This window comes from Achroia grisella, unplaced genomic scaffold (assembly GCF_030625045.1).
Source record: "Achroia grisella isolate CSIRO2021 unplaced genomic scaffold, CSIRO_AGI_Agris_v1 utg779, whole genome shotgun sequence".
Classification (NCBI taxonomy): Eukaryota; Metazoa; Arthropoda; class Insecta; order Lepidoptera; family Pyralidae; genus Achroia; species Achroia grisella.
Genome location: NW_026713019.1, coordinates 2,818,233 through 2,843,182, shown reverse-complemented (window position 1 = coordinate 2,843,182; position 24,950 = coordinate 2,818,233). Strand labels below are relative to the sequence as shown.

General features: G+C 33.0%; 1 protein-coding gene across 4 annotated transcripts in view; it reads right to left on the bottom strand.

Annotated features, from left to right (window-relative positions):
* Positions 1-770: 770 nt before the first annotated feature.
* Positions 771-24,950, bottom strand: part of LOC131850678 (NAD(+) hydrolase sarm1) — a 79,243-nt gene continuing 55,063 nt past the window's right edge. For all 4 annotated transcript variants that reach the window (XM_059200980.1, XM_059200981.1, XM_059200982.1 and 1 more), the window contains 10 exons: positions 11,830-11,982; positions 9,167-9,348; positions 8,154-8,604; positions 6,660-6,887; positions 4,741-6,062; positions 3,949-4,184; positions 3,343-3,632; positions 2,634-2,800; positions 2,025-2,216; positions 771-1,923 (listed from right to left, as the gene is read on the bottom strand). In XM_059200980.1, the coding sequence (XP_059056963.1) occupies positions 2,060-2,216; positions 2,634-2,800; positions 3,343-3,632; positions 3,949-4,184; positions 4,741-6,062; positions 6,660-6,887; positions 8,154-8,604; positions 9,167-9,348; positions 11,830-11,982 (3,186 nt within the window). In that variant the 3' untranslated portion in view covers positions 771-1,923; positions 2,025-2,059. The remainder of the gene's footprint in view (positions 1,924-2,024; positions 2,217-2,633; positions 2,801-3,342; positions 3,633-3,948; positions 4,185-4,740; positions 6,063-6,659; positions 6,888-8,153; positions 8,605-9,166; positions 9,349-11,829; positions 11,983-24,950) is intronic.

Below are 24,950 nucleotides of genomic sequence, written 5' to 3'. Positions count from 1 at the left end.
AGCTGTTAAAATCTTTTAAATCACATGCAATATGCACCCTCTCAATTATTTTTCGACATGTATTGCTAATTTTATAAAGAATTATGCAAATGGTAACCCACAGACCCACTGTATGGACCGAAGTGACCTTTAGCGCTGCAGGGAACGGCACTTCGCACTGAGTCACCTTAACTTGCGACTACACCATCGGTGTAAGCACGTTTATACCATTCTTCTCTAATATAAAATAATAAATCAGTTCAACCAAGTTTTGATTCATTTCTGCGGAGTAGGTTCCAAACATAATGGTCCTTCGAGCGAGATGGGTTAGAGTACTATTATCTAATCTACACTGATTCTTTATTTCTTTCTATGTAATTCATCTATTTAGATTTTATTACAATGTAATGTGATCTTATTTGCGATATTACTTTACATACAAGGAGTAATAGTTTTCTTCTTCGTAGTAATAGGTATGTTGGTTGACAAAGCTAGACTTGTATATGTATTGCATAGACTGGATTTGATAAAGACATCTGTGTGAGTACCTCAGTCTCACCTATTTCTGTTGTAGGGTGAGTAAAGGGTAGTGAAATAACAGGAAAATAGGAATGACATTAGTCCTCCAGAATGCCACCGCATGAGCACATGGCATCGCAGGTGTTACATGATAACGTGATGTCTGTTGTGCTGTTCATGTAGGTATATAGTTACCATTATTACTACCATCAGGTTGTAATGCTTGCTTTTGAAATTACATAAAAATGAAAGTAAAATAAATTAATGTTTCAGTTTAATGATACCATTTATTTTGCAGTTAGAGCTAGCTAGTACATAAATATAATATTTATATATTCTCCTGAGTAAATATAGTTGTTACTCATAAAAGTGAAAGACTATGTTAAATAACTAAAGTATAACCTAAGGGTAAAATATTATACAATTTAAAAAGGTACAAATCGAATTCAATATTGCTGAAGTAATAAATTAGGTACTAGCGACATTTCCATACTTATATTTTAATTTGATTTTATTGCAAACAGTTTTTACAACATACAAGATCTAAGCTATCACAATATTCAAATTATAATTTCGTACGTAGGTATAGTTTTGTATTTAAAAATACTTTATTGGCAAGATACTAAGACAAAAAATACATCCATAAGTTCATTATGTAAATTCTATACATAGAGAGAATGAAGAGAGACAAAGAGATAAATAAAACAAGTCAAGGATTGTAAGCAGTTTCACCATACTACGTAATAAAGTGTTATTTCTAATATTATTACCACCTCGTGCGATGTTCTTAAAACACAGCAGGGTAGCAATTTTTTACCCAGGGCAAGATTACCTTGTTACAGTTAAATTCTTGCATGCACTCATAACACTGAGATTATATCTTTTTAATTATGTACCAATATGTAAAACATTGCAGTGTTCAAGCTAACTTAATTTATAATGGCATAAACGAAATATTTACACATTGTGCGCGTTTTTGTACTTTAAAATTTACATAAATATTCGATTAAATATTCGATAAAAGTCCAATAAGGCAGTCGTTTCCATACACACTCTGCAGTAACGTATTTCTGCATTACTAAAACTGTTTATCAGCACAGTCTCACTTTATTAACACATCTGTCCATGAAATTCTTCTTTCGCTTGGTCTGCGTGGCGGCATCTAAAGGCGTAGGCAAAGAAAGTTGCGTGTGCGTTTGTTCATCTGCATCTAATATGCCCTCGCAGCTACGACACCTACGTGAAGTTTTGTCTAAATCAGTAGTGTCTATATTGTCACTACTCTCTGATAACCTTTCAGGTAGGCTGTATAGCGATTTTTCAGGTGACGCGCTTATCGATGTGCTATAATTAGAAAGTTGATCACAACTCTGTGAAGTTGTTCGTAAAGCTTTTTCTAGTGATGACTGACGGCTTCGTCGTGGTCTGTAAACAAAACAAAAAATAATATTTATATTTAAAAATGTTATTAATTTCCCTATGCCAAATTCTACTAAATACAGTAATATATATAAATTTGTGTTTACCTAACAGGTGGTAGGGTGTGTATGGGTGACTCTAGTCAATCCGTTTTGTCGCTGCCTCGACTCTCGCAAGAGGTCATACGCTGGTAATTTGGTGGTCCCCGACCTATGGCAGCCGTGCCAGGCGTTGGCACGTCACGAACTCTTAAAGGCCCCTCAAGGCGCGTGGCGAGATTGGACTTTCCGCGTAGAAAGCTGAAAAAAAAGCAATGAATTACTTTAAATGTATGTATGCCAATTAAATATTTTATATTTATTGAACTCGTCGTGGCTTAGTGATATTACCCCATATTGTGTCCCTTTAGTTCCAAAAGTCGTGAGTTCATATCTCTTCTATAAAATCGCATAAACCCAAAAATAATCCAAAAGACGGCATTAACTCGTCCAATGCCAAATATATACAGTGAAATGTGTGCATGAAATGCAATGCATTCATTAGGTAGATAGTATACAATGCCTCTGACTACTCCATCTCGGATTACCTTCATGATAGTATATCATCATAATATATACATATATTCTCAAACACCGCAACTAAAATAAGCTTAGCGAGACTGATAACTGGGGCAATCTTATAGAAATTAGTATTATTGAAGAGTTATGGTAAGTTACCTTTCTAGTTTCTCTACACACGCATCTTGGTAGTCATGTATCCATCGTACTCCGTTGAAATGACAAACCGCACGCATATCCTCCGGAAGCTCCTCCGCATTTGGCCATTCAAAATTGTCGATAATTGGTACAATGTTACATTGTGATTGCAACGCTGCCACTATTTCCTGTAAATAATTATTATAAATATATTATGATACTGATTATTGTATTATAATTATTTTGTAACGGTTTTATCTATATTAGTCATCCAGACGAAAGCCATATCGAAAAATGACTATACAGTTTGTGGTCGTAATTAACTCGTACTAATTAGTACTAATAATGATGAGTATGTATTAGGCTTATGGCATTTCTGTAACTTTTACATTAACATCTGTAGTCAGATACATACAAATGGTACCTGAATAAAAAATATATCAGTAAATTGGTTACCCATACAGTTTAGCAATACTGTACTATGATACTATTGATCTATGTCAAAATATGATGTATAGAAATATAATGTTTAAACAAAATAAATTATATTTAAGTATTATGGTTGACTGTCACTGAAAAGCGTAGGACTTTAAACATTACTAATTAAACTTCTCTTTTTATAGTGAATAAATTATTAATGAATATTGGACGTTTATTAAAAAAATAAATATATTATGCTTGTGAATGATACAATAAACAATTATTAAAATAAGAAATAGGTAATTCTTACCCGATGAACCCAGTCTTTTTGATCTGTATCTTCCTTACATCTATCAAGTGCGTTTGGAGTAAGAACCAGTAAGAAATGTTTTGCTTGTCGTATACTTTGAAGTAGATTGTTGTCAAATTTGCCAGCTTCTAATCGTTCCACATCTATAAATACTGTAAAACCTCGCAGTTGGAGATGGACTTTTAGTAAACTGGCCAGCTGGGAGCCATTGGATCTTCGATAACTTACGAAAACATCAAGGTTCTTCTCCATATTCTCTTCTCCTTTACTAGGAAGTGAACTTTCATAAACTATAAAAAAAGGTAAACCATTTAATCATTTATTCAATAAATACACATCAGTCTATAGCATATACGTTATTTTAATATTAAAAGATATATTTCTGATGCACTTTTTAATTAGAGGCAAATTTTATATGTATATTTTATAAATAATTTGTATATTAGTAGATAAATAGACTCTTATTATAATACTTGAATTAAATTCATGCTTATGATAAAACCTTGCATTAAATTCGAATTATGACAGAATTTAGAATGATAGAATTAATGTTCGTACAGCAATTTATTTCTTAGAGTGAAAATATGTTTTAGTAGGTCATCTCACCTTTGATGGCATTTAAAATTCTTAATCTATGTATACTATTGACAATTCTACACTCATTTTCCAGTTGTTCGTCACTAAGCCCGCGAATTGATTCCTTGTCGACACCAGCATTTAACATGGAGTATGTGTAGATGGTATACTCGGGACCGATAGTCTGAAGGAAATCGTTTAAACTCCCCGTATCTCGAGAGGTGTAATCTGCCATTTTCTTCAGTTGTTGTAGCTCTCGGGTGAATCTAAAAAATAACAGGTACATATTATACTTTCTATTAATAATATTAAAAAAATAGCACTCGGGATTGTGTTTACATATATAGACTCCGCAACGCTACTATCGTGAATTTGGACAAAAACTATCCAAATCTGATCTATCTTTCTATCCAACTTCATACGATTCTGTTGAGTAGTTTTTGCGTGATAAAGCAATGAACAACTATCCATCCGCTTCATCTCCTGTTTATAATAGGTATCTCTCGGGGGGAAGGTGAGTGAAGTACCATGTCAGGTTGACCTCCACGCGGCTGGAAACCATCGTGATGAATTCCTGGTGAATTTGTTACGACGGGCTAACTGACCTGACCTCATGTTCATCCTATCATCCTCCACTGGTGCCCCGCCAGCGTAAACCGTTAGCGCAGGCGGGTGCACCATTCCATAATCACCCTTAAAAAAAAAATAGGTATCTCTCTATCTGGTGCTCGCTCAGGCTTTTGTGAAGAGTGTTCATGTGTTTTCATGAACACTATTATAAACAAAATTATAAAGATGAATGTTGACTGATAATAAACGTACCTTTTTCGTTTGATTCCATTTTGTAAACCAATGTCTTCTTTAAGATTTTCTTCTGTTATTTGCAGTAATAGGTCTCCATCAACTCGACTCTCATAAAAATTAGTAGCATATTCAGAAAACCCTATTTGCTTCACCCATTCACGGACATCTTCAATTGACCATAGAGGTACTTGCTGTGATAATTTATGTGGTACCTCTTCCCCTATAAGTCGTAAAGCTTGTGCGGCATATTTAGATGCTACTGCATTGGGGCAACTTGCAACTTTCTTTAACGATTCTATAGCTCCTATTTCCCTGAATATTTCTGTGTTTCCTTGCTGCTTTTTTATACCAGCCTCCATACAAAAGTGAAAAGCTGCTAAATTTCTTGCCTCTTCTCTCTTTGAACTCAATACAGGGACGAGCCTTTGCAACCAATTCTTGCTTTGGCCGTGGGCATGCGCCAGATTTGAGCGTGCAAATTCAGATGGATTGTGTGTCGTTACAAACGGCTCCACTAATTCTAAGGTGCCCGACTTAAGAACTGCAGCTTCAATTTCTTTGTTAGCTACTAAAACAGCGATAGCTAAACAGGCATAATATTTGATGTTATCATCGTTATGGAAAGCTAACGGAAACAGCCACATGGGTACTTTCCTTTTTATCATGGCTTCTTGGTTTTCAGCACCACCATAAAGTGACAAATTGGCAAGGGCGGTTGCACAGTGTCTCAGTGTCTCTACATCATTCTTTCTGCATTCAAATAGTATTGCATCCAAACCTCCTAAATTAATAACGTCACTACAAGTGCTTTCACTATGTTTAAACAAGTGTTCCAATATTCCAGTACCTATTCGTGCATGATCTACTGAATTAGAATTTTTTGTACAAACACACGCTACATTGACAACCTTCTCGAGTCCATTTTCTACTACATGCGCTCTGTTTTCTGTTGTGAGACATTGCTCGAGAAGTTTTGCGGAGGAGATTTGTAAATCCAGATTACTACATTCCAAGCAATTTGCCATTAATATATCTAGTCCCCCAGATACCCGTAGCGCATTGCACAATGAGTATCCAAGTTCATGTCCATGAGTCGGTACCGCCCAAGCCCTTCTTAGCATTTCATTTAATTTATCAAAATGTACAGACGAATTCCTCATGTCTATTTGATTCTTCTTTATAGATGTAATAAAAGCGTTCAATCTTGACGAGTATTTTTTAATAGCTAATTCGACATCACCCTGATTGGAGTTTGCATTTAGTCTATCTAAGTCTTCAAAACTTAAGTTAGTCAAATCTTCATCTCCAGGTTTTATTGTACCGTTTAAAAGTTGAGTCATCTGAAATATTATTAATTATTTATTTATAAATAAAGCTTAAGGGATTATATTACAATGAATTTATAAAAAGGGACGTTTATAATTGTCTATAACCAATATTGCTAAACTATACGTTACTAAAGTTCTACCCAGAAAAAATTGTTATTAAAATATTATTAATTGCATGACATTGATTTGTTATGAAACGACAAAAGACTAAGCTACTTATCAGACAGTTAATTATTTATAATAGAAAATAATCATACCCATGTCCAAATCACTTGTTTTTGCAGATAACTCAATATGACCTTCAGTTTGGCATTGAGGAAGTAAGGTAACCAACGATTTTTATAAAAACTACGTGCAAGAATATTATTGGTAAACATGATGTGTACACGGGAAAACCAATAAGTTATTAAAAAATGTATAATGTGACTTCTGTAACTTCTTCATACATACACACTGATATTTATCAGTAGAATGTTTTATATTTACTTACAAAATTATCAATCATGCTAAAGTTCACAAATTAGCATCATTACCATGTTTCAACAGAATAGGTACAATAGTACGATTATTAAAGTCAGTTGTGTCTAACTCAGAATATGAAGTACTAACCTGAGATGAGATCGTGGACATATTTTTGCTGGATATGGTCATGTTAGAATGTGCAATGTGTTCTTTGTGGCTGTACATGCCGCTGGAGGTTACGGTTTGCCGTGCTTGCGCTTTGGCCATAGCTTTTTTCTCAGCACTGAAAGCCTCTGTCTGCAATCGAGAACTCGAAGCGGACATATTGTTTGCTTCTTGGGCGGTTACTTCGCCAGCCTTGAGTGATCGCTGCTCCTGGAATCGGAGAAATTAAAGAGTATAGAAACTCAATTAGAATAAAACGCCGCACTTAACTTCACACTATATAATATCTTTAATATAAAATAGCACAGACACTTGTAGTGGTGCCACAGGAGAGATTACTGTGACATTAATGAAGTGTAAACAAATTAGGCACTGAAATATATCCTCAAGAAGATGAGCTTGTTATCACTGACACGGTGATTCATTACGCTAATATTTGATAGTTACAACAAGAGCACCGGCACGTAGTTTAACTTTTGATCTTCGCCGTTTCGAAGACATTATGCGAATGAATTTGCGGTGGTCATCTAGAAATAAAAACTACTTTTTAACAAAAAAAACGTTGTCCTACGTCATAGCTGAGATTGTACGTCCTATTGGCTTTATTGGATATAGGCCAATAACGTAAAACTTGTAGGTTTCCAGTGAATTATTCTAAAATTTGTGTACAACCTACACTATTCACGGAAGTTAAACTTTTCGTTTAGAAAAAATCTCACCAAAGGATTTTGCGTGTGTGGAGAAAAACGTGACAGGACTCCACGGTGGACCGGCCACGGGGCCGACCCCCCACCCGTAGACATTCCGTGTCTATATTTAAAGCGAACTATTCGCGTACTCGTGCGCGCACGCGCATAAAATACTTCCGCGTGTGCTCGCGCGCACGACGGTCAGCCACTGACTGAGAGGAGCGGGAGAAGCTGCGATAAGCACACGTAGATAAATGAGCTCACCGCCCCCGGAGATCCTCCGCGGCGTAGCATCCTGCCCGCAAAGGCAACTAAACGGGCAGCCATAATGTTTTCATAACCACATGCAAAATATTGAGTGAACTCGCGTTTTCTTTCACATTCTTGATTGATGTTATCGTGACAAGAAGTTGTATAGTACTGGCGCAATTTGGGGGTGTCGTGGTTGAGGTGGCGCTCTAGAATATCGATCGGTCTCGGCCGAGCGAGGTCACGTCCTTCGGCGCGCCTTTCTGGCTCCGACAACACTTCTATTCATATATGTAAAAAGCAAGGTTTCGCTTAGTTTATATAGATACAATTTGTTGATATAATTCAGATTTTAAGTTTCTAGTAATGACATGGTAGTAATGATATATATATATATTTATATATATATATATATTTATCTCTATGTTGAGGTATGGATTCTTACGAGGTAGACAGAGAGTCGAGTGCTTATAAATATTACATGTTTACATTGCTTCATGTTCTTTGTATGTAGTGAAAGTAAACAGTTATTACCAACCTGAAGGTACGCGGCCTTTTGCTCCGCAGTTAGTCCGTCAGCTTGTAACATCCGGTGGGAGGCTCCGGCAGCGCTACTCTCTGCGTATTGCACATTGCCGTGCTGCAACCGCCTCATTTTCGCACTATTAGCTGCTGTTCTTGAAGCACTGTATCCATCAGCAACAACGCGTGTCGAACTTGCCGATGTTACACGGGCGGTACTGTATTTTAACTCGTTGGCGCTGTTGGAACCAATAGAAGCAGTGCTGGCCGAAAGTAAAGAGGGTTTATCACTGATAGGGGGTGGTGTGTCGGATTCCGGAAAAGTCACTAAAGGTCCGTCTGATGGAAGCTCATTAATATCACTGATATCGCCGATATCACTCATTTCGCTAAGATCCCTTATGTCTGGTATGTGCCGGTCCGTCAGGTCATCTTGGTCAACGATATTCTCCATTGAACTTCTCAGTCTGAAACGTCGAAGGGAATAATGATACGATGATTAATGATCACGTTGAAAAGAACTATTTCGCTGAATGAACCGCTTTTAATTTTACAACAATACATTTAAACAAATGGTGCGAAAGCAGTACTGTTACTTTTGTTTGTCGGCATGGTACTGAAAACATGTAGCGGAGAATCAGCGGGAGGGAATTGGCTGATGGCCAAGGTTGCTCAGGTGAGCCGCTCTGACTACTAGCTAATGCTGGAAACATTTTTGATATTCACACGAGAGATTACCTTTTATCAAAACAAACATTGTTAGATAACACAGTGTAGTATAGTAATGGAAATAGTCGCAAACATTCCCACTGCTGAAATATACTAATATGGCCTCATCTGATCTTTGACTGACAACAGACTTTGGACTTTCAGCTTCAATGGCGTTTGTGAAACTTTAAAACACATTTTAAATTTCCAGCAGGCTTTATGATTAATAAATCTAAAACAATATTACGATGTGTATCGAATTCAAAAGGAGGCATCATTAGGAAAAATTGAATATATATATATATTAAGGACTACCCTTACCGTGGCCCAAAATTTCTTGTGTTACTCAAATTCTTCATCTCAGATATTGAACTTTGAAGCTCTGAGAGATCGGATTTCATAGAATTTGTTTTCATCTCAGATGTAATATGTTGTAGCCGCTGTGAAGAGCTTTGCATTCGCTGACTAGTTGAAGCGCTGCTCGATGTTGTACTAGAAACCATCTGCAAGTAGAAAGACACGCCATGAAATGTTTTTCAACTAAACTATATTGATTATATGTGATAACAAAATATGAAGATTGCAATTCTAATATATAAATAGCTATGTTTAGTACCAGTACTTTTTATTTGAAAGTATGTAACAATTTAGCAAAAGTATAACTGATAACACACATCTTCATCGTCCGCAATCGTTATCGAGACTACAACTAAGGAGTTCAGTGCCAATGTTACAAGAGTCTGCAAAGGCGGGCGTCACGCTTCTTGGCGCACCTACGGACGAAGTAAATAAAGCCAGGGCTATGACAAAATAGAAACACCAAAATAACACAGTTTTTTTTAATTAGTGTGAGTAATGAGTTCGTACATCAACAATCGACATCTGGATCTACTGCTAATCATATTTAGACTTGGCGACAACCTTACATTATAGTTTATGTTACCTACTTTGTTACAGATAACATAGAGTTCACATTTAAATTATAAACAAACGACCATTCTATAGACTATATAAGTAAATGTACGCAGATATATGCTATATCAGTTTATCATTATGTTGTCATATATATGGGCACAAATATTATATTTAACAGCAAATTTAATGACTGAATCATTGCATGCGTGGGCGAAATGCAACAAAACATGTCCTTGAACCTCGGGCCCAAAACTGGGGAGTTATAACGTTAGTCTACCTATTGTATACCCGTTGTTGCCGTTTGTCTGCAAATTCTTGCGTGGGTGAACCAGTAATCATTCCTAAGTAGGTTGCTATACCTGCCTACAATACGCATTTATTTATTCTACAGTAAACAGTTGCAAATTCGGAACATATTTGTCATCATAAATTGAGGATTATTAATTCTAAGAACTTTGAATTTTAAAACTTTCCTTTCATTGAACAAAATTAATTCAATAAACAAACTCAATAATAGCTGTAAGGAACAAGAAATTCTTGAGAATAGGTACTACGTGACTCATTTCAAGACATTTTAAGTTCTTAAATATAGGATTTGTATAGAAAATATCCACGTTCTAATCTTTGAATATTTTGGAGACACGCGTAAAGTTTTTATTTACATTTTTATATAGATACTTCTTTTCATTTTTCTAAATCTAAAGTATCACGGACATTTGATTCGAATACGAAATCAAACATTTAAAACATACAAAAATTATACATTTACCTCAATATTTAGATACTCTTTTTAGTGTGCTCTAGGGGCATAAGGATCATTTCACTATAAGTGTAAGCTTTACTGGATTTATTTATTATTAGATATTTAAATTTATTCTATACTAGTTACAAAGGGGCAGTGATCTGTATCTGTTTCTTTTTAATACTTCAATTTTATGTAGGCGAAAAATATATTAAAAACCACAGAAAGACTTACGGTAAAAAAAAATAATCTTTTTATGTTTAGAGTTTATGTTATAGAGTACTAGCTACTCGGCCCGGTTTCTCACGGGTGTACGTGTATTATATATATAAATCTTCTTCTTGAATCACTCTATTTATTAAAAAAAACTGTTACAAAATCCGTTGCGAAGTTTTAAAGATTTAAGCATACATAGGGACATACAGCAACAGCGACTTTCTTTTATACTATGTAATAATAATGATGATTATTATTTTAGATATTCAATTAAACTAGTACGTTGCGTATGTACATACTATATAGTAACTCATAGTATAGATTATGTGTTTAATTTTATTTATTTTAGTGTAGGCTGTGCTCGTGATGGGTGAATTTAAAATTAACTGCCCATTTTATTAACAGAACGAGGCCAGTGCCGAAATCGACCAGTGTCTATAATTAAACAAACAAACATTACGACTGGTAATATATTAGAAAATGGTTCGTTATTTATTACATCTTTACGTCAAGACTTTAGGGTCAAGTACCTGTACCTGAAATATAATAGTAGTAGGTATATTTATTACCTCTGCGTCCAGAATAAATACTAATATTATAAATGCTTAAGACTGTCTGTATATCTGGTTGTTAGCTTTTCACGACTAATTACAGATTAACTTAACCGTCTCAAACATCAAACTTTTAGTTTCTTTTTCCAAGAACCACTTTTATACTTATTTATTTATGTGCACATGTAGGTATTAAGATATTGTTGTAATAATTAAAACAGAATTATAATATTATAATTACATATTTATGCCTTATAATTTATGTATGTCTATTGATTCATGTCGTTATTATTATTACAACAATATCTTAATATCTCCTCTTTTTCGTTCACATTTGTATGGTTTATCTAATTAATACACTATCCTACAACATTTTCTAGGTTTCCTGGAAGAAATCTCTTTCTAGAGATAAACTCGGCCTTGTACATTACATTTATTGTATCACTGTTTTTTTCCTATGTGGGTATATATAAAGAATAAAAAAAACTAAATTTACTTAATATCTATAATAGTTATCGATTTTACAGCCACTTTTACTTCTTATAATGGTAACACCTCACCTGCTGGCTTGAAGAGCTCGTCACTTGCGTATTGAGGCTCTGGTTTTGGCGGGATACCAAACCGCCTTTCTTCAGGTTTTCCATAACGAAGGCCATTTCTTTGGCGCCGCCGTTGTGTTTTAAATTTTTGCCATCGAAGTTGAACTCTGGTATCTGTAACAATAAATTTAAATACATATTAGAAACTAGCTAATATATCTACGTTAGTCGTTTAGTTGCAAATAGGTAACATAAACAAACAGACAAAGACTTTGAAATTTATAATATTAAGTATTGACAATTAGTGATTACCATTTTACAAAAGTAGTGGTAGTGTTTTATGGTCAGACGTAGGTACATAATAGATATCTTAACACATTTCTACTTTGTGTGATAATTAAATCATATTCTATTGCGATTCAGATTAAACGTAGAATTATAGTTTGAGTAAAAATATGTATGTCTATATCTATCTACATATATAATATATATAGTTGATAATATCATCTATTCATCCATGCGATGTTTAATAATGATATATAATGTCTCTATAGTTATTTAATGACTACCTGTTACAGTATAAAAAATATCCATGAACATACCAAGCGGCGCCATCTAGCCATTAGTTATCAGACTAATCAGAACTTATACTATGTATAAATTTAGACTTGATAGCCGTATGTTTTTACGAAAAAGTAATAATAAATATTAATGTCATTTGTTTGGACGTCAGCTTTTTTTTTAGAACGAAACAATTTTGAACAATATGGTCACGATTCTATAATTCAAAAAAGGAACAACAATTTATATATATGTGTATATAAATTGGCGATATGCTATTTGTTTGCTTTGTTACAGAATAATTTTTTGAACAGGGTTCAATTTTTAAAATAGAATTTCGAACGTCCGAAAATTTAAAATTTCAATTTACTTTATGATCAGGTAAGTAATAATAATTATTATTATTATAATAAAAAAAAGCGATTAACGCCTATTTTTAACCTTCAACAATGTGATGATATTTCATCGTGAAAAGTACAATAGCTGATATAGAAAACGACATATCAATATGATGTAGATAATTTGGTCATGTGACATAACATCTTAAATCCTCGACTTAAGTGGAAGATATTACGGGCAAATACAATAGACCGTAATTTTTTTACTTTAGTATATTTTTGGTAGAGATCACTGCCAATACCTTTATTAAACCTTAAGGTAAATAAATGCGTTGTCCTTAAATGCGTAATTCTAGGTATATTTGTCAATTATGTCATGGAACAATAATGCCAACAATTGTTTGCTGCACACCAATGCTCTTTATAGTTATAAAGCAAGTTAATAATTCACTATGTCATGCAATTATTATTATTGTTGATAAGCATAAGCTCCGTAATATTATGAAGTTAAATTCCTAACTTAATTAGATATGTGCAAGAGAGATATGTTCATAACATAACGAATAACGATAGAATTAAATAAATTGCGATAAAATTAGAAGCCATGCAAGTTTATCACCGTCTCAAAACATTAAAGTGCATAACGATAATTGAATGTGTGCAAATCTGCAGCGGTATGACTTTTATTAACAGTTTATTGCTGTTCTGTGAATAGTACAACTGCTTTGAATTCAGTACAAGGACAATTTGTCGCACGTATTGAACCCGTTGAATAGGGTCAACGGAACCATTGACGGTGTAATGTAATATCGATGGATGAGTCACGGGAGTGTCCAGTCCAGAATGCTATCAATCAGGCAGTCTGCTCACGCGCTGTAGTGGCGAACACTACAGCTCTACGACGCATATTAATGGCCCGCCTACTGCTACGTATGAGTATCATATCCGTACTTTAAAGAGCCTGTTTCTATTTTTCTTAAATACTAAAGTAACAACAGCGTTATTGAGTAGTGGTTTCCTACCTTGAATTTTACCTTAAATATGACCAACAACACTAAAAAAATTATTGTGCCAATTTAATTTAATTTTGATTTTTTAACAAATCGTCTAGTGATGGAAACACTGATAACAAACTGAAAATTTTATCACTTGTCCCTTCCTTATTGGATTCAAAGTGTAATGACTTGACAGCATTGATTATGTACATTATGTCTGCGTCGACTTATTGTGATGTTATGTCATAACCCCTTTATTTATAAAGGCGATAAATGTCTATTAACCGTTTTAACTATAATTGATTGTATTTTTATTTCAAGATTTTAGATATTTAAATAATTTAAAATAAAGTAATATAGCCGTAATAGTTATAACGGATTTATTATATTTTTTTAAACAAAGCCGTAATTATAGTGAAGAAATAGATTTTGAGTTTCCGATTCCTATTTATTATTATATATTCATTATTATAATTAATTAGTAAATCAGGTTGGCATAATTTTGTTAAAACATCATCATCTTATTATAAAAAGATGACGTGTCTTTATAGATTACACAATAAGATTTAACAGAGATAACGCTCAGCGATTGGCTATAGGTACAGTGTCATGTTGCGATGATTAAACTAGTATGGACATGAAAAATTGCGTCCGATGACGTGCGCTGACGCGGAGCATGCTGATGTCATGGCCACGCCGGCCGGCACGCGGCGTCATCAAAACATATAATCATTTTAATGTTTAAACTAGAATGCAAATACTATTGACAAATTTATAGAGTTCCAGAATTTCTTGATATTTCTGTTTTTCGTGACAATTGAATACATTCATTTGCTGCTTTGAATTTTGTTAGATTTCTAATTTTAAAATGTCTATGTAGTATATGTAGGCTTATTGTAAAAACTAACGCCGTCTAACTGAATAGAGATGATTTTGTTTTAATCATTTCGAAAAGGAAGAGGTTCTCAATTATACCGATTTAGGATATTTTTACTAGAATGTTTTACTTTTTCGCTGAGGTTGAGTTCGTCAAATTTTGTCAATTTTGGTGTCGCGTTTTGTTTGCGCAACAAAATATTCAACGTTTTAACAGTGCAAGTACGTTGTTTACAAGTTAATATTTAATTTTCGTAAGAACTATTTGATTACTGTAACAGTAGATTTTTCACATCTCGTGCCATCACCGCCGCGTGTCGGGTGATACGTAAGCGCTATTGTTACGTATTATTACTCCATTGATAAGCAGGCAAGTGAGCTATCCTGAGACAAGTGGTGACTAATACTCGTCGATACAAAAAACCAGATACATGTAACATAACAGGGTCAAATATTGTAGTATTAGTCATGGCATAGTTCGCAGCAATGTCGTCACGTTCAATATGAAAATGAGGGATCCTTTTCAACATCCTGATGTCACCATATTGACACTACGTCACGGGATAACGGAACGAGTCCTTTCAGTCTCTTAATACATAGTAATAGCAATAAATATTATCAACGTTAATGTGACATTGGCAATTCTGACAAATAGTCCATTGTGCAGTTATTAGAATAGTTTGTCACTTTGTTGATTTGCTGGTTTATTTTTATATCATTATTATAAATGCGAAAGTATATCTATTTGTCCATTACCATTACATAACTAAAAGGCTAATAGGATTTATATTAAATTTTGACTCTATGACAGAATTTTTATGCATATCTACTTATGTTTTGTCTCAATAAAAGCAACAAACGAAGTAGGAACAAAAAAGTTAGCAATAGGATTATGAACATATGTACAGGTTTCATAAATAATATTATGAAAATTAAATTTGTTTGAATAATAATATTTAAATGCAGTTATGTATTAAAAACAGTATTATTGGACCCCGGTGTCAACAGATAGTTTTGCTATAAATTGTGCCATGAATGAGATCATAAATATTGATAGCGTTTGATAACAGCAATTCCAACATGTTTATTTCAACATGTCAAGATATGTATGTCAGTTTCTATTTTTGAATAAAATTTCAATAATAATAAATTATGCGATCGATCACATCACATTGCGGAAAGTCACTGAAATAAAAATAAAGTAGAGAACTGTGTAACAGCATACATTACATTATTTATAAAATGGTTTGGGTTTGATTATTGTTTGAGTCAATATTAGAATTAGGACTTTTAGATTTTGCACGGCTATTTGTATGGATATAAAACATATATTATTATAAAGATATAAAAAAAACGTCTTTCACGTACATATATTTAATAAGTCTTTTCTAAAAGATCTAGCTAGATTTGTTGACGTTTACCTACTTGTGTGAGTAAGAGGATTGGCTCTATTATTATAAACTCTAATTTAGGACATTGATATTGCTTATTATTTTACTTTTACATATTAACTTAAGCTAAAGTCAGTGTTTTTATTTATTACATTGTTTGTATATCATATTTGAATCACCAGTGTAAAATTTATTGATTGTAAGTATTGTCTACCGATTATAAAGCATCCTTTGGATCGTATATCGTAGTAAATTTTATGATCAACGAGTATCTTCATATGGATATGGTGTTTATGGTATACATTTGTAATAAGTAAATGATTATTTTAATAAGAATAATCAATTAATTGATTACAATAAAAACGGCTTATGATATTTAAGTGAATAAATATTTGTTTTAAGTTTTGAATTTTACTTTTACGTTATATTCTACTAATATTAAAAGGACTATTAGATACAGTAGTCAATTAATTTATAAAAAACTATATCTACTTTCGCACCATGAAGCGAGAACAGGGTTATTGTTGTTGTAGTTGATCCTATGGATTATACAAAGAATTAAGGTAGACAAGTCAGAAAATGGTATTAAAGCAGTTGTTGTGACAAAGACATAGGCAAAATTATAGACATAAACTCTAATGTTTTAAACATGTATAATTGCGTAATAATACATGTGTTCCGTGGAAACGATGTTTTAGGATAGGTATATTGTCTAGATAGAGTTTACATGTTTGCCATAACTTGAGGATGGTATTCAACTCACGTTGCTCCTCTATGGACTGTCTTCACTTCTAAGAATAGCTTTCACGGTTAACTATTCACTATACATTTTAAAACAGATTTAATTTCCTTGATACTTTCTTCAACTGTCGACTCTACGATCTAACAAATGAAGTCAAATTCAAACTGGCAATGTTGTATAGAGGTATTAAAGTTTAATGTCTGTATTTTTGCCTTCAGAGTGCAATGTGCATGGCTGTGACTGATACCAGTTCTAACAAATATTGTCACTATGGAATCAAATATTACCTACTGATTTGTCATGTGATCCTAATCTATCTTCACGCCAAATTTCTTAGCAGGAAAATGAGATTAAAACGTCTGTTCTTATATACTTCAATCACTTTCATAACTTGTCTTATGCATATATACAACAGTAAAATCTTGTTTAGTCCTTCATATTGGTATATTTATCTTATCGCGATAAGTCAGTCTAGGCATACTCCTTATACTTGAATTACTTGCATCCTTTCACTTTCGCATTTAATTTCAGTATGCTTTTATATAACTAATACATGTTTACAAACATTTTAATGCAAATATTTTGTTTTACTATATATCTTAGATCTTATAAGTAGATAGTAGACTACTATAGATCTTAGAAGTATGTTATGGAAAGAAAAGAATGAGAAGCATGGTAAATAAATTCTGTAACTCTACATGTAGAGTACGCACATTTAGTTCCAGTGTAAATTTTTATTTCTTTAGACGATTGTTTACAGTAAATAGTAATTAAAAGTTGCACTTTTGCAGGATAATTAATAGTCATTATGGTTTTCCTTATGCAAGCAAATTCACCGTTATTCATTCATATAATTTGTTTTACAACAAAACTGTGTTGCACACATATTCTTTCTACCGATTCTATATATAAAGACAATTGTGAAGAATAGAGACAAAGTTACTAATTATTTCATGCTTTTCTGCTGTCTACTAAACTGTATAATAAGTTACTTAAGTAAATGCGAAGTGTATTACTACTGTGTACGCTATTTATTTTGAAAACATGAACCTAGGCTTCTGGTTTAACCATACATCAGTATGAACACTCTGAATATACAAATGTTATTGTCACCACGACATCCATTGCATGTCAAAATCTAATAAATGAATTGATGGAAATATAGTAGATACATATGAAAATATTAGGCACATTTATTTTAAATCTGCGATAATTTTTATACTTCTTGAGGAGACTCTAGGCAGTTTTACATGATTATTATTATAAAATAAATAATAAAAGTATTGACACAACTTTATAAAATTAGAATTGCTTGATGAGAGACACTTTATCATGAACGGCATTTCATATGACATTAATTAGTAACGTAAATAATTAACCGAATGTCTATAATGAGGATTATGCAGAATCCGCTCGTGGTACAATGGTGCCAGTTTTAGCAGTACACGAGTATAGTATAATAGCTTTACCTTGTGTTGCGCCAACGAGAAGATTAGAACCGATCGGAATGTTCATGTGATATGAGGATCCACATATTGAAATTTCCAATAGAAGATAGTCTGTGGTTGTTAACTGAGAGCACTGTCGATCACTTATCGTCATCACAGTCGCGTCGGCCGCGTGTACGAGAATGATTAAGTAATTGCAACACGTGTCACTGTGGCGGTTGCTCCGGCGTGACTGCCGGCCGATCGCAAACAAACTGACGACCACAATGGGCTAATTAGAATGGCGAGGCAACCGCACCGCGGGGTGGTGGGGCTCCGCTGCTCCACCCACGGTCCTTCGCATCCGCTTCATGGACAAGTCTGATGAGATACTCGGATCTTATCAACGTCCTCACATCACTGACAGATCAATCCATGTTGAACTATTAGATTCTGCAGGTTAGTTCCACTTGTGCTTCTCATTTTCTTGGTGTAATTAGATATTTTTCTTTAGGATTACAATAACTTTGCATTTACAACTTATCTTTGACACTGTTTGGGTATTTATTTTTGACAGGGCAGCCTGGACATATCACACTGCTATCTACTCGCAAACTGAGCTAATTTTGTATTAAAAAATGTATTTATCATTTATCTAGTAACTGATAGATACACTTGAATACATTTATTTAGTAAATACGCCCATACAAAGATTCTCTAATCTTGAGTATACTGTACAGATATCGAAACTGCATGTAAGGCTTTGTGGCAATCCGCTACACACAAGTTCGTTGAATCTGTGTTTTAGTTTTTTAGGGTAAAACTTAGTAAACATGGTTTCTAATCATCCTAACTCTGCCAACATCGTATAACTTCTAACATGGCATAGAATCGACGTATTCATAACTCAGTATCGAGAATAAGAATTAGATGTCTAATGTAAAAAAAAATACGAGAAAAAGCAGAACTCGGCGACTTCTGTCGTCTTGGTGAGGTCAGCGACCCTTCAATGTCAGTCTGTAACTTACGTCGAAACATCAACATTGTTACATTGTAATTAAATAATTATTAAATGTGATCATTGGAGAGGCAATTTAGTCGAGATAAATAATGAAGCGAATAATTTGTAACGATTCTATAGATGTAATGAATGATACATATCACATAAAATATGAGGACCGTCAGGAGTGTACCGTAAAAAGAGTTTATTATCTATAGCTTTATATAAAGAGCCATCTATAGAAGTATGATTAATTCTGTACGTTGACGTACATTATTTATTTACGCCTACACCTAACTACTACTCGCAAAGATATACATACATAATTTACACATTGATAACGTATGAATTATTTATTTTATTTAATTAAAAACGCTTCGAAAACCTTGACTTTAGAACATCCATTTATTTATTATTTTGGGGCTACGGAGAGATAGCAAAGTATGCGTATATTTTCTTTTATGTTTCTACTTAGAAGAAAATATGTTAACGAAGGATGACATCTAGTAATCGTCTAGTAAAGTGGTTCTATAGACAATGATTGATGTAATATAGGTAAATCTAATCGATAGTGATTTTGTAGTAATCAATATATACTAGAATGATCTGACGATCTTTGGCGTAATTGTCAATTTTTGCTTCTAATTGTAATAGTATAAAGGTAATTTTTATTCGCAACGTCTGTAGTTTCACGTATTCGGAAACGAATTTGTTATCTATAGTCTATATACATACAGACACTGTTGTCACAGATTGTTATATTATTAACTAGTAAATAGTTACTAACACTACTCTTTAATTAATTATGAGAATATGGTGAAAAATATCAACAGGCCACATTATGTCACTATTTATTATAGAAGAATAAACCTACATCCGGGAAATTATTTTATTCTTGTGGCTATAGCATTATAAAATTATCTCCTCGGTTTTGTTAATAATGTGGCTGTTGTAGGTAGATAGTAAGTGGTCCTCGCATAAAACTGGTCCCTTTATACGGACTTGGGTAGTTAACAGAATCATTTATGGATACTGACAGACATAATGACTGGAAATATACGTGGCAGTTGGATTGTCACAGAGTATATAATATTATATAGTCTGTGGGCTGTCATGCTATGTGAGCTAGTAAAAGAATTACTTTAATGCCATGATTGAATAAATTGTCAAGTTTACTGCACGGGTATAGTAACTCCAACAAGATCCAAATAAGGAGTGTAACTGTTTTTCTACTATTCAGGTCATAATTTCTTGAAAGTCGTAAATAAACCGCATGAATCACAATTCCAGCACAAATCAGTGTGTATAACGAATTAACGATTAGTCTCGTCGAACTGTAACAAATTAAATGTTTACTAAATTTGTGAGTAAGCGTGTCTTATTCATCTTCACTTTATTATTAAGCTAAGGTTTATTAATACAATATTCGTATATCTTTATAAGGGAACATTATTGTAACAGGTAAAATGTGAGTTTTATTTAGCACTTGTAACTCGTAACGCTTGATTTATCTAATCAAATGAAAACTATTCGTTTTCCGGTACGATAATCGTCCATTGGCTATTGGTCCACTCCGTCCTTTGATATATATTTATTATTCATATTATAGTAATATGTAGGCAACTTAGATTACATTATAAAATATTTATGAATAAAGTTAAATATTAAATTAAATGGCAACTACAATTAGTTGCCATTTCCTATACGAAATACAAAAGAAATAAGTTACATTTAACAATATAAAAAGCACATGTGGCAGTTGCCAGGCGACTATCTCTAAATCGAGATTAATTTAATTTTACTCTACACCGCCCAGACGGACCAAAAAAGTATATGGCGGTCGACTGTTGCTTCTGACTGCTATAACTACGAGTGTCTGTAGCTGACAAATTATTAAACATTCATATATTCTTATATGTGTATATTATATTCACAGATTAAAATATTGTATATCTTTATTATTAGTAAAAATAATTCTCTTAGATTAATACTATTGAACAAATTGTAGCAATTGCATAAGGAGTCTCTATTCTATTATCAGATAGTTATTATTATTATTATAAAATAAACATTACAGTTTCGTAACTCCTATACATACAAGATATAACACATATAAGTTCGATAAGTATAAGCTTACAAGTATTTATGAGATAATTAACGATATTAAAAGCCATCACGGGTAGGATATTTTATTTTAGATTTTGTCATATTAACTTTATAATACGCACTGTTCTTTTTTAAACGATTTCTTTTTTTCGAGTTTCGCAATGACCATAAACTTTATAATTGACATGCACTAGGCCGGTTTCTGTTTAATAATTAGAACTTTGTAAGCATTGGTTTGAAACAGTTGGTTAATCATGACATTTGTATTAGTCATTTATAAATTGTCGCGCAAACAGTGTAGTAATTTTACGGGGATATGACTAAACGTTATGAGTGGTTTCATTCATAGATGCATTCGGTCGAGTGATCACGAACCATTTATTGTTTGTAACGTCGAAAGTGGTGTCATATATTAATGACTATTATTACGAAGGTGTGTCTTATGCTGTTGGGATTACGCATGATTCACACTCATTCATATTTAGTTATTTCTTTGATATGAAGTCCATATTTCGTGTGTACTGTATGCTTCATAGACCGTAATGATATTATCATTACGGTTAATTTATCATTGCTAAATTAGTTCAAAGCAAAAAATTACAACGTTGAGTGTAATAAAAAATATAAAAAAAATTTAGATGGCATTTGCAAAAATTTAAAAAAATATATTTATATTACTATTATTACGAAGGTGTATATTATGCTGTTAGTATTACACACGAATCACACTCATTCATATTTAGTTATGTCTTTGATATGAAGTCCATAAATCGTGTGTATTGTATGCTTTATTGACTGTAATGATATTATCATTACGGTCAATTTATAATTGCTAAATTAGTTAATAGCAAAAAGAAATACAAGAAGAATAATAAAATTACAGTTGGCATGACATTTTAGTCCTCTACAATATCAACGCATTAGTATACTATTCCGCTTGCCATCAGGTAGTTCGTCTGTTTATATGCAAAAACTCTAAAATAAATATTTATATTACTATTATTAAGAAGGTGTGTACATATATATTGTTGGGATTACGCACGATTCACACTCATTCATATTTAGTTTATTCTGTTATATGAAGTCTATATTTCGTATGTATTGTGTGATATTTATTGACTAGAATGATGTTATTTATTAAGTCAATTTATAATTTCTTAATTATTTAATAGCAAGAAATATTTTTTTTTTATTACACTTCACATTTTTTGTAATATTTATTTTGCTATAAAAACATTGCTTATTTTCAGACTTAGTTAATACGATTGTAACTAAAACATGTAAGTTGAGCTTGATCGAGTGGTACAGAGGCATAACATCTTAGTCCTCTGAAACGAAAACGCACGTGAAGTCATGGGATGCGTGACGTTCATGTTATTGTTTATGTATTAGGCGACGGTTGCCATTTTCCATCAGGTAAGCCATAAGATTAATGATTATACCCGTTACATAGAAATATATACATATATCATTTATTTTTTTTGTATGTAACAGATTTCGAAATTGTGTTTATGTCGGATTAGAGTCGCTTGCGGCTTGAGTCATTGATTGCATACAAATGCATATTATATTCTCTCAATTCCTTCCTCCTAGTCTCTATGCATTCGTTTTAATTCTAGCTGACTCATCGTTCATTCACGTGGCCGCGTATCACATAGTACCCGCCACAATACCGTAGAGTAGATGCCTACCTGCGCGTGCGCTGATTACAACCAACTATGACTCACTCTACATCCTGTTCCAACATACTACTTTCACGAATATTAGCGCAAATTCGAAAGCTTTTTTCATTGAAAATATAGCAATATGTATGACTGCATTAGTTTTTATTATGACATGAATAAAGTAGATCTGCATCTTTTGTGGTAAGATATACATTGTGTCTGTACACACAAAAATGTCTGAATGATATTCTGAATATCGTTATGCTTATTATTCATTTTGTTAAACTAAACTATATACTACTACTTACTAACGTACATACCGTACTATGATTGTTGGTAATTGAGATATACTGTATGAATGAACTGATTACTTACTTCTTACCGTCTTCATTATTTACTTATTTTAGTCCATATTTGTACTGTTCCGTTAGAATATATTCAAGACTAAATAAACCGATAACAATATTAGTAATTCTTTCATTGCCTTCAGGACACGGAGTCAATACATTGTTTGTACTTAATTGAAGAGTATAAAAATATGTGAAACAGCGCAATCAGTAATCAATTCATCGGTATAGTATTGAGAGTAAAGTTTGCCATATGAAAATGTATTTGTTTTTTTTTTGTTTTTTTTATACTATGATGGTGGCAATCAAGCATACGGCCCATCTGATGGTAAACCGTACCGTACCGTACCGATGGTTACCGTAGCCTATGAACGCCTGAAACACCAGGGCTATCACGTGCGCGTTGCCGACCCTTAAGAAACCTTAATATACCCTTCCCCTTAAAAACCCCATGCTGTAGTCTCGTGGGAAAACCTCGGCAGGAAGTTCATTCCACAATCTAAGTGTACGCGGGAGGAAACTCCTCTGAAACCGCACTGTTCGGGACCACTTAGGTTCCAGCGTGTGGGGATGAATTTGTAATTTGTAAAATTTCTTCAAATAGAATACACATGTTTGTTATTCTATTCTATAATTTTAAAGAAAGTAGTAAAGATTAAATTAATTTGTTACAATAGAGAATTGTTAATAAAATTATTACAGAAGTAGGCTCTCCATTAGGTATGCGATTTTTCTGAACTATTTGAGAGCAGTTGCGAGCTAAGTTGTGCGCTTCGCAATTGCTATTATAAAATCATCCGTAGAGAACAAGAAATACAAAATTGTAGAGTTTAATTCGTAAGGCAATAATACATATATAGATATAATATAATACTACATATAAATAGAGATCAGTGGAAGAGAATGACATACTGCGCCGACCCCAAATAATGGGATAAAGGCAAGGCAATGATGATAAGAAGTATAAGATTTATTTTATGAAATAAAAACAAATCTCTCGTTTCCTTTGGATTGTTTACTGATACGCTAGTAGAGATCTACTTATATCCGCGAATAATTACGTATAGAGATAATACAGTAAAATGTTCATCCATAGACAATGTCTATTACGTCTATTATGTGTATATATGTATATAACCTTCACACAGATAAGTGTTTCCTAGAGTACTCGCATTATTGAATAGTTGAGAGCGCCATAAAAACAATAAATCTTTTAAATTGTCAATAATTACAATGAAGATAGGTAGATAGATATTTCATTTGCATAAAAGATTACACAAGGTACAATAAAAATAAGAAAAAGATAAAAAGGATATGTTTGTATAGTTCTGATAACTCGTTATCTAAACTTATAAATAAAATTGGAGTGTCTGTTTGTAATATTGAAATAACCGTTTTTTACCTACATGCATATATATAAATACGGTACATAAACAAAACAAAACATTTTTTACAATTGTTGTCTGTCTGTCTGTTTGTTCCGGCTAATCTCTAAAATGGCAGGACCGATTTTGAAGGGACTTTTATTGGCAGGTAGCTGCTGTTTTAAGGAGTAACTTAGGTTACTTTTATTTTACAACATAAAGTTAAATTCCACGCGGACGAAGTCACGGGAACAGCTAGTATACTAAATATAATTTTATAAACTTTAATTCACGTGCGATATAATACAGATAATGGAAATTAGTTAAGTGC